This window comes from Polistes dominula, unplaced genomic scaffold (genome assembly GCF_049000335.1).
Source record: "Polistes dominula isolate Pdom_NZ unplaced genomic scaffold, Pdom_raw_medaka contig_21, whole genome shotgun sequence".
NCBI classification, from domain to species: domain Eukaryota; kingdom Metazoa; phylum Arthropoda; class Insecta; order Hymenoptera; family Vespidae; genus Polistes; species Polistes dominula.
In genome coordinates, this window is record NW_028301061.1 from 575,277 (window position 1) to 592,017 (window position 16,741).

At 35.3% G+C, this 16,741-nt stretch overlaps 2 protein-coding genes across 3 annotated transcripts in view; both read right to left on the minus strand.

Moving 5' to 3' along the window:
* Positions 1-11,063, minus strand: part of jing (AE binding protein 2 jing) — a 78,911-nt gene extending 67,848 nt beyond the window's left edge. The window contains exon 1 of the mRNA XM_015328555.2: positions 8,868-11,063. Coding sequence (XP_015184041.2) covers positions 8,868-10,354 — 1,487 coding nt within the window. The 5' untranslated portion in view covers positions 10,355-11,063. The remainder of the gene's footprint in view (positions 1-8,867) is intronic.
* Positions 11,064-11,199: 136 nt separating this feature from the next.
* Positions 11,200-16,726, minus strand: LOC107070393 (bestrophin-1). 2 transcript variants are annotated; one of them, XM_089176233.1, is made up of 9 exons: positions 16,585-16,726; positions 14,374-14,694; positions 13,949-14,282; positions 13,649-13,873; positions 13,286-13,584; positions 13,192-13,218; positions 12,884-13,101; positions 12,553-12,826; positions 11,200-12,462 (listed from the first exon to the last, which is right to left on the minus strand). In XM_089176233.1, exons 1-9 carry the CDS (start codon positions 16,653-16,655, stop codon positions 12,123-12,125), a joined length of 2,109 nt encoding a protein of 702 aa, XP_089032359.1. In that variant the 5' UTR covers positions 16,656-16,726; the 3' UTR covers positions 11,200-12,122. The 2 variants fall into 2 exon arrangements, with proteins under 2 accessions (XP_089032359.1, XP_089032360.1); XM_089176234.1 differs by lacking the exon at positions 16,585-16,726 and adding an exon at positions 15,541-15,930.
* Between the last annotated feature and the right edge of the window lie 15 nt (positions 16,727-16,741).

A 16,741-nucleotide genomic window follows, 5' to 3' on the forward strand; every position in this document is an offset into this window, starting at 1 on the left:
CAGCAAACCAATTCCGCACCTTCTTGGCCGCAGCATTCACCAATTTATGCCAAACGTTTATTCTATTCCTCTCTATTCGATTATACCAATTTATCATCAAACTTCAATCTTCAAAATTCAAACTTCAACTTTAACACAACGCATTTCATTTTTAATCCAATTTGTTAAGAAACAACATTTTGTTCTTGTTAATTGTGATATTTGTATAATCAGGTATATGTTGTTGAAAGTCTCGTTATGGGATACATCTTAGAATAAATTCACGAAATTCTTTTTGGATGATGCGTCAACGATACACGCCCCTGTTGAACCATACACATGTGTGTGTGTGTGTGTGTGTTTGTATGCAGTCAAGGGACGAATATAAGAAGAGACCCTAAGTGACTCTGAAAACTTAGGCCTGCATGTGTGTATAACACATGGCATGCTATAAAAATCAATGTTATTTTATTCTCATTTGAATCTTCAAAAATTCAATTAAATGTTAGAATGATAAGTTTATAATGTAAGTGTAAAATAGTAAAAAAAAAAATACAAAAACAATGATCATAGTAAGACTTGAAACTTCAGAAATTTCATTGCATAATCGAAATGATTTCGATGATAATTTGAATCGTTCCACTTTCCTGTGTAGTAATGGTATTAGGAACTAGTAGTAGTAGGTAATAGTAATAGTAGAAGTATGCGAACCTACTGTGGTGCATTAACCATTCCGGTTACTCAAGATACAAGAAAGAGAAAGAGAGTGAAATCGTACGGTCACTTCTGCCAGAAGCTGTTGAAAGAGAAAGAAAGATAAAGAACGAAGATAGATAGATAGATAGATAGATAGATATATAGATAGATATATAGATAGATAGTTATATAGATAGAGAGAAAGATAGTGAATAGAAATATTGCGAAAACAAGTAGAGAGTTGCAAAATGCATAAGAACCTAGGCCTAGGTTGAACGGGGCAACAAACACATAGCTACATAGCAGCTGTGCAACCAAACTTAATGCTTATAATCCTTAACGATAGCGATCGTGAACATAACAGTGTGCATTACAACATTTTCAATTGACGATGTGACTTTTTTCACAACTCAACTCAAAATTCCATGAGAAATAATTATAAGTAAGAACCATGTATGGTGTGTATGTGTGTGTGTGCTTTTACTCGGGTATATGCATATGTAATATTAGTTAATAATTATTCAATATTATCCATGAGATTATTTTTGTTTAACCTAACAACAAAAATATTATATTATATTTCAAAAGACATAACTCATTGGATAATGCAATCGAGGTATAATAATTATAAGCATGTAAAATGAATTATTATAATGTTCATTGTTAATGATCGCTACACACACACACACACACAGAGTTATCATCATCCTTGAGAAGTTTTATCCGTTCTCATAGATCGGTCGACCTGCTTTTGCCCACGCTAAGCAACACAACGTAGGAACGCGTTTGCCCCTTTTTTCGCGTCACGATTAATCACGACCCACGTGGCCAGTTCCAACGGGGTTCTTTTTTTACGCTACAATGACAACGGGGTTCGATTTCTCACCCTGAAGCACCACGTTAAACTAAACTTCTACGTTTTATATTCTTTTGTTTGTTTTTTTCTTTTTTTTTTCATTTTCTTTACCGCAAGAATATAATATTATTTATCGCTCGTAAATCGTGTGGCACAGTTGTTATTATTGGTTTATGACTTGGAAACAAAAATCAGGATGAGTGTAACAAACGTCTGATTAATTGTTAACCATAGAAAATGTTTTGCTAATCAAAATTTCGTCTGACTCTTCAACAAGATTGAAGGTGCATTGTCACAGTAAGAGGGTGACAAAAATATAATTGCAATTAATGAACGACAATAATAATAATAATAATAATAATAATAAGAATGATGATGAAGAAGAAGAAGAAGGACGATGATAGGGGTTGGTTTTCATCGGAAAGGGGTCTGAATCGAATAGAAGACGTTAATTGGATATGCGTCAGGAAAGGGGTTGAAATGAATCTCTCTCTTTCTTTGTCCTTGATTGAGAAAAACAGAGAAAGATGTTAAGTTAGGACACCCGTTAGAATCCGGGCGAAGAACTTGTTGCGTAAATGGTCGTTCGAGCGGGGCCACCAACAGCAGCCAACAGCAGCAGCAGCCAGCAGCAGCAGCCAGCAGCAGCCAGCAGCACCAGGAGCATGGAAAGGACCGGGACGAAAGGGCCATAGTGGAAAGGGCCGATAGGTACGCTTGTATTGATCCAACAGGCTCTCTCAGGGTGCATGTACGTGCACCGTTGCATTTCTCTCTCTAACACATATATAGACACACATACTTGGTCTCTTTCTATCTCTATCTTTGTCGAATCCAAAGCGTGACGCGCGCAACTCGCGCAGGACGTCGTATGCGCGTCTGAAAATTCATTCTCAACAACGTCACGAAACACATAGTAGACGCATCATCAACTTTATAATTCTATATATATATACATATTTTTCTCCTTATCTCTTTCGATAAGAAAATATACTCGTTTTTATAACATTTCGTTCATACCAAAATAATTTCGTTGCTATCATTTCTTCTTTTTTTTTGTTTTTTTTTTTTTTGTTATCAAAGGTAATTAAAGAATCATTTGGGTTTTATAATTTTGTTGAAGAAAAACAATTTGATAATAAACATTGATGAATATTTTTCTAGAAAAAGATAGAAAGAGAAGTTTTCATATCACCCGGTATATGATCGTCGTCAAAGTTGGACGTTCACAATGCGTCTCCATAAATAAATCAGGTTATCGGCTTATCGACAGATTTCTGTTTGACTATTCCCGATGCTAGAATTTATACAATTCGCACGCACGTCCAACGCGCGACACTTTGCCTTCTATTACATAAATCTAAATACGTAATGTTTCCTCCATGTATATAATAGTACTCTACCCGGTAGATATAGATAATACAATATCAACGGAAAGAGGAATTCAACATAGATATATTGTGTAATATTACAATTTTCTTCTCTTCCCTTATTTTATTGGGTTGTTCTTAAAGTAATTTCATTTGTTCCTCAGACAATTTTGGAATTAGTCGATGCAAATCGGTATGAGATCGATGAGAGGTTCAATTTATCAACTGCAACTGTTTATGTTCCTAGGTTTTAGATTAAGAAGCAAAAATTGGCTTCATTTTTACAATAAAAAATTGAAATTACTTTCTGAAAATTCATAAATTCAAGGAACAACAAGTATCGGTATGGTATTTCTGATGGATCGTTCATTAGATGAAAAATGTTTTTTTTTACAATTAATTGGCAAATGTGAAAAGAGTGAAGATGATGATGATGATGATGCAACAACAACAACAACAACAACGATCGGATGAAAGAGATCGAGTGAGTATCGAGAATATCTTTTTCATAGCTTCCTTTTTAAAGCAACGAAATAATACAATGGAACGAAATTCTTATTCGATCGAAAGTCGAAGGGAAAGAGACTAAAAAAAAAAAAGAAGTAAAAAAACCAGAACTTTCTGATATCGAACGTCGATCAAATTGTAAATCCTTGTTGTTATTGTTGTTGTTGTTGTTGTTGGATTCGAGTTTAATGGTTTATTCTTATGGTGTTGTAATGCAACCTTCGTTTCTACACAATACCAATGAAGTATCGTGCTAAAGGTGCAGCCTCTCTCTCTCTCTCTCTCTCTCTCCCTCTCGCTAAAATGGAGCACACCGTGACTATGATGAAAGATAGAATGAAAAGAATGAAATGAGGAAAGAAAGAAAGAAAAAAAACAAAGTAGAAATGAATTATCTAGGTGGTCCTTCTTCTAGAACCTTTCACTAATTCGTCCTACGATCTACACGGTTTAGCAAGGATACTAAGCACAATTATACTAACATCCACACAAGGATACTAAGTTTATTTGATATGATTTTTTTTTTCTCAACACTAAGATGATCTCATCTACTAATACTTTGTTAAGAAACAAAAAACTGTTGTACAAAATAATGAATTTGGATTTTGTTTGAACCGTAGATTCAATCAAATGAATCTGAAATTGATTTGAGTCGAATGAATCAATGGAATCTGATCTAACACGTCCAACCTGTTCAAATGAATTTCTAATCAAATGTGTACACACACACACACAGACAGACACATGCATAAACATTTGGAAGGTTTTTTTTTCTTGAAGAGAGGACAATATTTTCTCAATCAGTAGACGAAGATGAAGAAGAAGAAGAAGAAGAAGAAGAATAAGAATAAGAAAAAAGTATAAGAAGAAGTTAAGCGGGGGCGATCTCGCGAGGCCTTCGCAAACCTCGTGGCCGTGGCCGTGAAAGTGAAATTCGTGAATGGAACGAGTGGAACAACCGGCGAAGCAAAGTGAAGGTAAAGGTTGCCGGTTTCTTTCTTTCTTTCTTTCTCTCTCTCTCTCTCTCTCTCTCTCTCTCTTTCTCTTTCTCTTTCTCTTTCTCACACATACATATACACATATTTATACTCGAAGCATCGTTCATGATATCCACAAAAAGAAATGAAAAATAAAATACATGAATTCCCGTTCGTATAAATCAAATCAAATTTTAGTAATTTTCAGTTTTACGAGAAACACATACACATACACATACACACACATACATGCACATATGATAAAATAATCAAAATGATAAACGTATTGATAATTAATAATTATAGTATAGAAGTTAATTTGTGAGTTAACAAACAATCAATATGGAAAAGGTCAAAGATAACAAGACAACTGAAATTAACATTTAACTACTCGCCTACGTGTTACAAACTAGAAATAGATTTTCAAACATTTAGAAAAATGTTTTTAATTGTCTAGATTCATAAAATGAGAATTTGTTTGTTTGTTCTTAAACAAATGGGCGGTGGAAAAGGCGAAAGGGTTTGTGAGCACTTAAAAGCTTTTTTTTACATCAACTTTATTGCACTGGAATCTTTCTAACTGGGATGTTGCAAGCAGCCTTCTTTAGAAAGTCTAAACATATATATATGTATGTGTTTCTCTTTTCTTCGTGTTAACAAATTATTAAATATTTATTTGTTATAAATAGAAATTGGATTTTATCCAATATTACAGATAAAACTTAGTTTGCAATCTTGACAATAATGGTTCTCATCATCACATGCACGCATCTTACTTAAAGTCAGTGGAATTTTGGTTTATTGTCATGTCCTTTAGAAATTTTCTTTAGCTAAGAAGATTTCGAGCGTATCCGAGTGTTTATTACTCGGTTAAAGAAACGGTCCAAATGAATTGGACCGTTTTTTCTTTTCATTTCTTTTTTTTTTTTTACGAAAAGGATTAAACTTGGCGTGTCCAAATGAAAATACAAGAGAGCAACCCATAGAACCTGGCTGCTTCTTCTTCTTCTTCTTCTTCTTCTTAAAAGAGGATGAAGAAGATGAAGAAGAAGAAGAAGAAGAAGAAGAAAAGAGAGATGGCGACTGTCGGTCGACTCTTTGGGTCGATCGAACCAAGAGATGCGTCCGAGTCACGGTGGATGAACTTGCTGAGATCCCTTCCACGCTCGTTAAAACAGATTCTCTCTCTCTCTCTCTCTCTCTTTTTTTTTATTATTCTTCCTTTCTTTTTTTATTCTTATTCTTATTCTTTTCTTCGATATGAACAACACACACACACACACAGACACTTACTTACATGCTTCATCCATCCAAACACGTTCGAAGAGAGATACGAAAAAGAAAACTAAAGTATTTCGATCTGAAAAAATCTTCCCCCCACCATCCACTTCCCATCCTACGATGACCAATACAAATTTTTTCTGATATTCATCGTTCCAAATTTTCTGACGATTATGTCGAAAATTATTTGAGGAAAGAGGAGGGGGGTAGAAAAAAACAGAAGCTCAATTTGAAAAATTGTTGGATACTACAACCACCCCTACCCCAATTGCAAATCTGACAGGGAGTATTTTGTTTTTTATGAAAAATATTCGAAGGGATTAACGAACTCTTAAAAGATAAGCCCGTAGTCGTTGTTGCAGTATCGAGTGTTCGATAAAAAGAGGGTCGAAAAATAGCGACGGCCCTGGGCTTAAACGCAGCAGGAGCCATCCTCCTCCTCCTCCTCCTCCTCCTCTTTCTACTCTTCCTCTTCTTCTTCTTCTACGTCGACTCTCGCAGGCATGAAAATATTACGAAAAAGCCTTTAGGGCTTTCAAATATATACATACATACATCGATAATACTGTATACATCGAAGAGGATGATCTCGAAATGATTTTCCAAATTTTTCTTAGTCTGGTGAATTTAAACGACTAGACTAGACTAGACAATAACTTGAAAATAATTTAAATGAACAATTTTTCTATATTTTTTTCTTTTTGTTTGTTAAACCCATTATCTGCCACAATACGAAAATGCAAAGAAAAGAAAAAAGAAAAAATTAAAATTAATATTTAATTAATAATTAAATATTTGATATTATTACTTCCTGATGAATTTAAACGAGTAGACTAGACTATAACTAGAAAATAATTTAAATGACAAATTTTTCTATATTTTTTATTTTTGTTTGTTAAACACATTACCTGCCACAATACGAAAATGCAAAAAAGAAAAAAATTAAAAGTAATATTTAATTAATAATTAAATTATTGAAAAAAGAAATAATTTCAAATGCATCTTAAAAAAAAAAATTGCATCCCATTGGCGAATAATGGGATTAAATCTGTATAAATTGTTTCATAAAAAAAATTTGTAAGATTCTCGTTTAGTAAAAAAAAAAAAAAAAAAAAAAAAAAATAAACTAAACAAGAAGTTACATTTTTCGTATGCGACTCATGCTCGGCATGGTTTTATCTCTCGTCATGGTGTGCTCTTACGGTCGCTGCATTAATCGTCGATGTCGTAATTCGGTAATACGAATAAACGTTGTGTTGGCATGATCACAGCACACAGACATTATCTAAAAGAGAAAGAAAGAGAGAACGTATCTCCTCTTTGATCTCAGAAGTCGTGATCGTTCGTGATGTAAGCAGAAGTGAGTGAGACTCTCGATCGATGCAAGGAGTCTGACTGAATAGAACGAAAACTTATGTTAGAATAGAAAGTTACTTATGTGTTTGTATACACTAGTACATAGTACTATGAAAACAAAGGAAAAAAAATGTATGTCTTGTAAGTGTAAAAGATATACGTGTACATTTTACAAAATTGTTCTCTTTATCCTATTATAATCGAAAGAAGAAACATTTTCACAAATGCATGAGTGTTTAAGTGTTGCTTGCTTATTTGCTTGCGTGTCTCTCTCCCTCTGCTACCCCCCTTTCTGTTTTTTTGATTAAATTCAACTACTAAGAATAAAATATATATCGAAAAGTTTTCTGTTTTTTTTTTTTTTTGGTAGACAAATTTACAATTCTCCTAAATAAAAGTATGTTCGCGTGTCAAAGATTCTAATCGTAAAGAGAAGAGAAACTGAAAGATTTTACTTATTCCAACATTTTGTGACTAGGAATAATTTTGTCTTTCTTTCTTTCTTTCTAAAGAAAGAAAGAAAAAAAAAATAAGTTAGGATATCTCTTTTGTATCTCTTGGAATTGGGAGAGGAGGGAAAAAGATAGAATGAAAACAAGCTGTATGTGAGATACGACGTGTTCCCTTGCCAAAATGTATACATTATGGGTCGGTAAGAAAGAAAGATAGGAAGAAAGACTAAGAAAAAAAGAATGAAAGAAAGAAAGAAAGAAAGAAAGAAAGACAAACATAAATACGTTGACCTCACGATAGGTTCTCTCTCTTCCAAGTAAAGATACAACTGGCAACAAGACGATACTCTCTTCAAGTAATATATATATATATATATATATATAATTCTATATACATTGGTTTCTTAGTATTGGAATAAACGATCCTTGCATGGAAAAAGTAAAGAGAACGGTTGCTTGCGTATATCAAAAGGTAAAGGAACCTGATAGTCAAGGTGTAGTAGGGGATGACGAAGAATAGACAAAAAGAAAGAAAAAAAACATGGCAAAGAAAAACTTGGATGAATCAGAATTTGTGTCGAATAAAAATGAATTTTTAATGTTGAAGAAAAAGAAAATTGATGATTGATGGAAAGATCGAAGTTTAGTATGCCAATAGAAAAGGAGAACCGTTAGGAGGAAGTTTTATCACTCGTTCTAATCTTTCTTTCTAACTCTAAGAAAGTAATATAAGAAGAAAAGATATATTGGGATGGTTATACGTAAACATCAAGTACTATGATGATGATGATGATGATGATGATGATGAAGAAAACGAACAAAGGAACTAATAAATGCAAAGTTTGTCACGTTGTCGACTGTTATCACGTCACCAAGAGATGATGAACAATAACAGTAACAGTGGCATAGTTAAAGAGTCACAGTCAGCGTGGTTACAAGAAAATTCTTATCTCGGTTAGAGTCTATAGCCGATACCAAATGTGAATTAACCTAAAACAAGTGGAACCTAATGTTGAATTGTGGGACATTTAAACGACTTCGAATGTTTAAATGAAATACTTGAAAAAGGTGTATTTTAATGGGGGAATGTCTTTAGCGATGATACAAAGTTGTAGACAGAGTTTATAGACATAACTCGTGCAAGTCTGGGTTGCGTTGGGTCTTTGGACTGACTGGGAACATGGTACAACGACCCCTGGCGTAAGTTCGACGCTCGAGATGAGACATGCTCGCGAAATGACTTGTTACATTATGTAGAGAAGGAAGTGAGGAAGAAGGGGATAGTCGGAGGTGGAGAAAGAGAGAAGGGGCGGGATGGGACAGGATGGGACAGGATGGATAAAGAGGGGAGGTTTTGAAATAACATTTTGTGGGTTGCAGGAAGAGCGCTCACCTGTCGGAACTCTCGGAGCTGTCGTATCGATCGGCGCAACGCTTCTTGCCGCAAGGCCCAACGAGAGTCTCTTCGGCCATCCTGACCTGTCCCTTAAAGGGGCTGTCGTTGGACAAGGAGCCGGCGCAACTACTACTACTCTTGATGTTGCTCGCGCCGCCGGCAACGGAGCTGCCACTTCCGGTGGTGCTGGTGCTGGTACTGCTGGTGCTGGTACTGGTGCTGCTGCTGCTGTTGCTGTTGACGGTGCTGGCAACGACGCCGATCGCGATGCCGCTCGTTGTGACGGTTGTTGAAGAAGGGGAGGCAGGGCTAATGGTGACGGTTACGGTGTTAAGGGGAGGAGGATCGTTCGTGGTATCGTCTCCTCTTCTATCTTTCTCTTCATTCCTCTTCTTTTTATCTTCCAGTTGTTGCTGTTGTTGTTGTTGATGTTGTTGTTGCTGCTGCTGCTGCTGCTGTTGTTGTTGTTGTTGTTGTTGTTGTTGTTGCTGCTGTTGTTTTTGTTGTTGCAAATATTGGACTTCCTTTTTCTTATTGTCATTGTTTTCCTCCCCATCGGATTTACCTTTTAAATTCGATTTAATTTGCTTTGTACCAACCGATTCCGACGGATCACTTGCAACGTCTACGACATTGGGTAATAATCGCGACCATGTATTACGGAGCATGGTTGTTACCAACAAAGCACTAGCACTACCATTAGCTACATGTCCACCAACACTAGCATTACTATTTCTATTATTATTATTAGCAACACTACTGACACTTGTAACAATGCCCTCCGTAGATTTTTTCAAGCCCAATCTAACTCTTCGTTTTTCCACTGGTTTCTGTTTCACATAATCTTCTTCCTCTTCCTCATCTTCCTCATCACCTTCCTCACCGTCGTCTTCTTCGTCATCCTCATCTTCTTCCTCGTAATAATCTTCCTCATCGTATAACAACACTTTACTATGTTCCTTTCCTCGAACAGTGGATGCACAATTACCACCGACAACACCACCACCACCACCACTGCCACCACCTTCACCACCACCAGCACTACTATTAAAATGATTACCAATTCCAACACCAACAGCACCTTCATTAGCAATCCTTTCTTGTTGTTTTTGTTGTTGTTGTTGTTGTTGTTGTTGATGTTGATAGCGATAATGGTGATGATGGTAACGACGTGGTCGAGTGTCCACTTGTTTGTAATTGTCCTCGTCTTCGTCGTCGTCGTCATCATCGTCTTGGTCATCGTCATTGTCATCGTCATTGTCAACATCGAATGCACCAGTGGTAGGATTCCCATGAACAACGTTCCGTCTACCAAGAACGTCCTGGTAGCCCCTGCTGAAAGAGGACGCCGCCACCGCCGCCGCCGCATTGGCATTGGCTAGCAACGAGCTCGAGGAAGAAGCGTCCTGTCGTTTGTGTCGTTCTTTCGAAAGAATTCGAACATCAACAGCAGAGGCCTCTTCGGCGGACGGACCGTCTGCCATCTTGCCAAGGAACGCACTACTGTTTTCTTGGCAGTGGCCCTCCTCCAACCTCCCCACTTATACACTCTTACTCCTTCTACTACTACTATGCTCAAATCTATCTCTCGCGGTCGTTGTGCACTCTTCTTTTTCGACTCCACCTTCTCCTATTGTTTCTCCTGTTGGCTGGCTGACTGGCTGGCTTCTTCTTTACCTCTTCTATTCTCGTGTGATCTCGTAGAACACTTGCACTCATTCACTCATTCCTCTCCGACAACACTTAGGGTCCTCTCCTTTCAACTACCTTTCCTACTTGGTCGTCCAACGAGCACGAGCACGAGCACGGGCCGCGGCACCGCGCGCTAAACTCTTTTCTACCCACCCGGCGCACGTCTCGATCGACCCCTCGAATACCTCGCGTGTACAAAACCGCCGCCACCTCACGCCGACGGCAACCCACTGATCAACCCCCACTACGAGGACTGCCGTCGAACCGCCTCCGACAACTTAAACCGAACCTTGTCGAAAATTAACGACATTTGCCGAGTTACTACAGTGACATCTAGCAGCGATGACAGCGCTTTTTGAGTCATCTTGACAATTGTCCAGGTCCTTTAACTCTTTTTTTTCTTTTTATCTACTTTTCAGGTGTGATAGGAATGATTCAAACAGAAATCTATCAACCCTTTAAATGACACAACCCCTTGGCTTATTATGCAAATTACCATTTCGTAATTGAAGTTGTAAGTTCAATCATTTATTCGATTTCAAATCATTTTAGGGTTGATAACTTTCTGCGGAATTTGACCCAATTTTAATCGTCAAACGTATTTTTATTATTATTAGAGAAATAATAGTCATGTTCATTGATCTTTTTACTACTTTATTTAATACTGAAAAAGGATAAGTGTTTTCTTTTTGGTAGCACCAGAGACACAAAATACAAACGACCCTCCCTCCGGTCTTATTTTCTTTGGAATGTTCAACATACCTCTAACGTTTGTCTTATTTTTAAAGTCGAAGGGGAAAGGATCTTATCTCGAAATTGTAAAAAACATCATATATGAAATACAGCATATGTATAAGCGTTAACATCGTCTTCCTTTTAAATAGACCAATAGCGCGGTGTTTCACAAATGCACCTTATGTCAGAGTATTTCATGTGCCCAATTAAACCCTAGGCACATTTTAGGCACTTTCCGATCTAAATCGACGAAATATATATTTTCAATTGGTTTGTTGTGCGTTCAAATTAAAATACAATAAACGGGAACAAAAATGTAACAATGTCGTGTCAATTGAATAGATTGATAATTATTGCTACCTTATAAGTGTCCATTGATAAATAGGAAAAACACGAACGTATAAAAATAAGTCACAAGTCGGCACCGATCGTTTTCTTAATTATTGTCATCCTATAATATATGTGAAAAATCATTTGCAATAATTTCAATGGTGTATGTACATGTTTTAAGTATATGTAGATCAATACACAGCCATGATATTAGCCAAATGAAAACAAGAAAAGCTACTAAATAATTGTTGAGTAGCTCTAATATGTCTATCTGAAGCTTATTATCTAGAGCCAATAGATAAATTTCAAAAGTACGCATATCTTATCGGAATGTTAATTAAAAAACTTGTCCATCTTTGTTCATTCATTTCTATCCCACCTTACTTTTACAGTTTACCATAGTAACTGGCACATAATGTAGCATTTAATAAAATAACTTACACTTTATCACAAATAACACGCGAAATTGATATAAAAACTAATAATAGAGTTCACCTAAACCCTAGTAATATTGTTTCCTTTGTCATCGGGACTTCTCGATATCATTGCAGTTCTCGATGCATCAGCTAATTCGGTTAATAATAATAATTCGTTTTCCGTTAAGTTCCTTGCTTCGGGTTGAATAATATTAGTATGACCACTGACACTTCGAGCTAATCTTCTGAATGCTTTTTCTCGCCTCTGATTTTCTCGTTCTACTTTTAATTTGGTAAACTCATCGCCCGAACTACTGGTCGTCGAAGATATTGAACTTCTAGGACTGATCATGCCATCCCCAGTCGTGGTACTTTGATAACTCCTCGAAGGTTCATAGCTTATACTTGATCTCTCTCTCCTAAAATCAACAACGAATCAAAAACTTAGCAAAAAAATAAAGACTAATCATAATGGGGAGTGTGATTGATAAATGAACAACAATATTGACCTAGCAATAGGAGGATTGCCATTTTCAAAATCATGAACAATCCCACTTGTACCAGGAGCAGGTACATAAGCAGTAGCCGGTGCACTGTTTGAAATGGTGTCTCTGTTTCTAGAATGATTGGTTTCAGGGACGTCAACCGGTGCACTAGGTGGAGGAGGTCCTTGTGGAAAAATACTTTGAACGTGGGGCCTGTTTTCTGCTCTCATCGATGTCATCGTCATCTGTTCGTCGACTTCTTCGATGACTCCGATCCTGGCTGAGCCACCCGTACCACCTAATTACATTCAATCGATTAGAAAAAAATAATATGGATGATTAAAATCAATCTTACCGATGACTCTAGGTTGCAACGATACTGCAGAACTTGAATTAGGAATTCTTCCAGGTGTTTTGGAACCGCTGGCCGAACCATCAGTTCTATCTACAGTACTGAACAATCTCTTCAACATACTGGTTACACTGTTGACCCTGGTCAGCGAACCACCCAGATTACTTGGCGTCGATCCACTGCTAAAAGTACGGTCACGATTACTCACTCTGCTGGCACTTCTGAAAAGAATAAAAGTCCATCGTTAATACCGTTATATCTTCTTCCGTGATATGACTCACAGATAACTTCCGACTGACTAACTTTATTACCTTGGCATTTTAGCAGTGGTAATACTTCTGTTAGCGTTCAAAGTTATTGATTAGAAATGGTACGGAATGAGAACGTTTTAAAAACATTGATTACCTGGACAATTTTCCATCTGCAGTAAAGTGTATACCAGAAGCAGCGTCGTCGGCAATTTCGTTAGAAAATTTTTGTTGAAAGTCCGGTGCCATTTCATCGATCCTAACCGACGATGGTAAAACTTCTTGCTGTGCTGCTGACAATTGTATACCAGCTGTAGAAGGTTGAGGATGTTCCTCACGGAATGGTTGAGATGCTGCCGTGTATGGAAGCTCAGTTGGAAATACTTCATCCCAATACTGATCACGTATCAATTCTGGATGTTCATGATGCATCTCATCAACGATCAGATAACTCACCTTTAAAGGAAAAAACAAATATCGTAGAAAATGTAACTAATCATTTATTAATTAATGATCTTACTTGTAAGTTACGATCGATGATCCAATTAACTTCAAAATCATCGTCATCCTCTCCGAAAGGATTGATCAGAGTTTCAGCGACCTTGAGCCAGCCCATATAAAAGAAAAACTGTAGTGTCGTGAATACGGGAAAGTACAGGTCGATGGTAGATGCATTTGAAGTTTGAATCCATTGTCTACCCATGACACTTGTCAAGAAATACGTATAAACGGCCAACGTAACGACCTGTCAATTCAAATCATTGTCAACAACAATTCTTTGTATAATATTATCATGAATATTAATTAATTAATTAATTACCTGAGTATAAACCAAAGGAACGCTTATGGTGTCATAATGTATCAGATTACCACACATACCACGAAATTTATTGAGTTCATCGATGAGTGTTTTGACAGCAAAATCATCACGAATCCTACCTTCTTTTCTAGCTCTTGTAACAATACTGGAAGCCCATACAATGGGTAACCAATGTTTACTGGGTTTAGGAAATTTATTATTTAAACCTTGAAATACTGAAAGTTCATTTTCTAAAAGTAATCCAGTATCGACTAAATGTTCCAACGTTGGGAAACGTTTCTTGACCCTTGGTGACACGTTGGCCAAGACCAAAGTCAAACAAACGCAAACGTATCTAAATAATAAAGAAATAAAAAATCGCATGAGAATTGGATTAAAATATGAATGGAATAAAAATCGATGGTGAATATATTTAGGCTAGCTACCTGACTATAGTACGACGCATTAATCGACCTCTTTCATCGTTACCGTGTATAGTTGCTGATACAAATACTGCAATAGAATCTGGCCAAGGTATCACCATATATTGATTCCACCATCTTGTCATAACAATACTAACGTAAAATCCCAACACAAATGACAATGGTATTAAATCGCTGTATTGGTTGCAATATCCAACTATAGCTTCAAATATTTTCTTTTGATCGTCATCCAGTATCAATCGGTAAATACTTGATAAGGAATAATATATGAATAGAAATAGAGCTAGATCTATCCATACCAACTTGTATATACTTGCTCTCCATCTGAAATCAAAATCAAAATCAAAATCAAAATCAATGAAACCACGACATAGGGGTTTTCTTACTAAGAGGGTGCATCATTTTCTATTTTATTTGTTATACTTTTCCAAATGAGACACCCTGTACGTAGAACTTTCTCCTTAGATCAAGCTAATTGTAAAATCGTTTATATCGATAATAGATAAATAATATTTCCTAATGATTAGAAAGAAAGAAAAAATTAAAATCGCATTTGTGATTATTATCTTACAATCGTGTTCGATAATTTTAAAGTATATCTTATCATTATCAAAAAAAAAAAAAAAAAAAAAAGAAAAGAAATGCTTGATCAATCAATTGTATAAGAAAAAAAGGAAATGTCGTCATATCGTTTGTTTGATATACAATTTCAATTTAATTTATAAAATAATAGTTTATGACGAATAGTTTAAAAGTTATGAAATTTATTTATCAATAAATCAATTCTTAGAAATGCAATAATATAATTTGCACTAGTATGATAGAAAGTTCTCGTTATTTTGCTAGTCATAGTTGAGTGAGACTCTAGTTCACGAGAATAAAACACAACTACAAGCTATATAATTTAACTTATGTATACATAGACACATGCAATTTGTAACGTGTGCAATGCAATAATATGTAGAATGCTTTTTTCTATGCAATTTTCTTATAAAATTGAATACTAGAAATATATTCGTAATATAATGTGTCACACTAGTGTGTAATTGGACCAATATTTCAGTCATACGTGTGCGTGTGTGTATGTCACTGTCATTTTACAGCTTTTCCTTGAAATTTTGAAACTATTTTATATGATAAGTATCATCATTCACATATATACAAACGTACACTGTTACAAACTTGTTCGTCATGTTTGAGTAAGTAAATGTATTGCATATATTTCATCCTTATCATTCTAGTTTAACACAGAATAGGCATTTTTTGTGTGGATCGAACACTCAAGTATGAGAAATCTAGGTCATCAGGGCCGTATTTATACTTATTTATGCCCTTTACTGCAATTATGAGACTTCAAAAGGAAAAGAACGAGACTCACTCATAGATCAATGATCTTAGTAAGAAGTTCATTAAAAATTCTAAAGATCATTTAACTTAGAAATACTACTAACAAGGTACCATTGTCTTTTGAAATTACAACCGTGTAAAATAACGTTAGACAATCTCCTATTGTTTATTTTATTATTATTATTATTATTATTGTTATTTGTTTTTATCTCTCTCTCTCTCTCTTCTTTCATTTACGTAAAATGTGATTTAACAACTACGACAGACAGATAATACAATGGTCTTTTTGTTTTTGAAAAAAAAAATAATGATTTGAAGAAAGATAAGTTAGAATGGTTAGAATGGTTAGAATGATGTTTTAACTGGTCGTTAAAATCAATCTTTGTGTTTGTAATAACCATGAGAAATGAATTATCATAAATCGTAGGAACACACATCGTGGATGAGCAAGAGTACTTAGAAATTAGTGTGATTCAAAAACTCGTGACATGATTTTATTATTTATAGTATTAACTTAATATAAAATTTACTTAAAATATTGAAATATTTTAATTTCATAATTAATATTTTTATTTATTTATTTATTTATTTATCTTTGTTAAATTATAATTTTAAAATACTAATTTATGAAATATTATGAAAAATTACTATTTTAAATGCAATTGAATTAATTTGATTAAACAACCCTTTCGAGTGTTGATAATACTTTTAACTCAAATATTTTGTAGATATTATTATAATATTAACAAACCGGTATGTATGTGTGTCGATAGATCACTATGATAATTTTGACCAAAACGCATATATGCGTCGTATAGTACTCTAAGGGTTAATTAATCGTGTGAGAATGAACATTTGTAAAAATACCTGAGTAATAATTTAAGAAAACATCCAAGACCACGACAGGTAGCAACCTCGGCAGTATAAGTGACCGTCATTTCTCTGACCACTTGTGGAGATCACTAAGGATTGACCTTGATCGATAGAAAGGATTTCTTACATCTCCTTTTAATAAAATGCACAA

What these genes read in the sequence shown, in the direction of transcription:
- LOC107070393 (XM_089176233.1), bottom strand. Translation starts at nt 16,655, where the DNA reads ATGACGGTCACTTATACTGCCGAGGTTGCTACCTGTCGTGGTCTTGGA. An exon ending in TTCCTTTGGTTTATACTCAG is followed by an intron (nt 13,874 to 13,948) that starts GTAATTAATTAA and finishes TTGAATTGACAG; the next exon opens with GTCGTTACGTTGGCCGTTTA. An exon ending in GCAGATGGAAAATTGTCCAG is followed by an intron (nt 13,219 to 13,285) that starts GTAATCAATGTT and finishes GAACGCTAACAG; the next exon opens with AAGTATTACCACTGCTAAAA.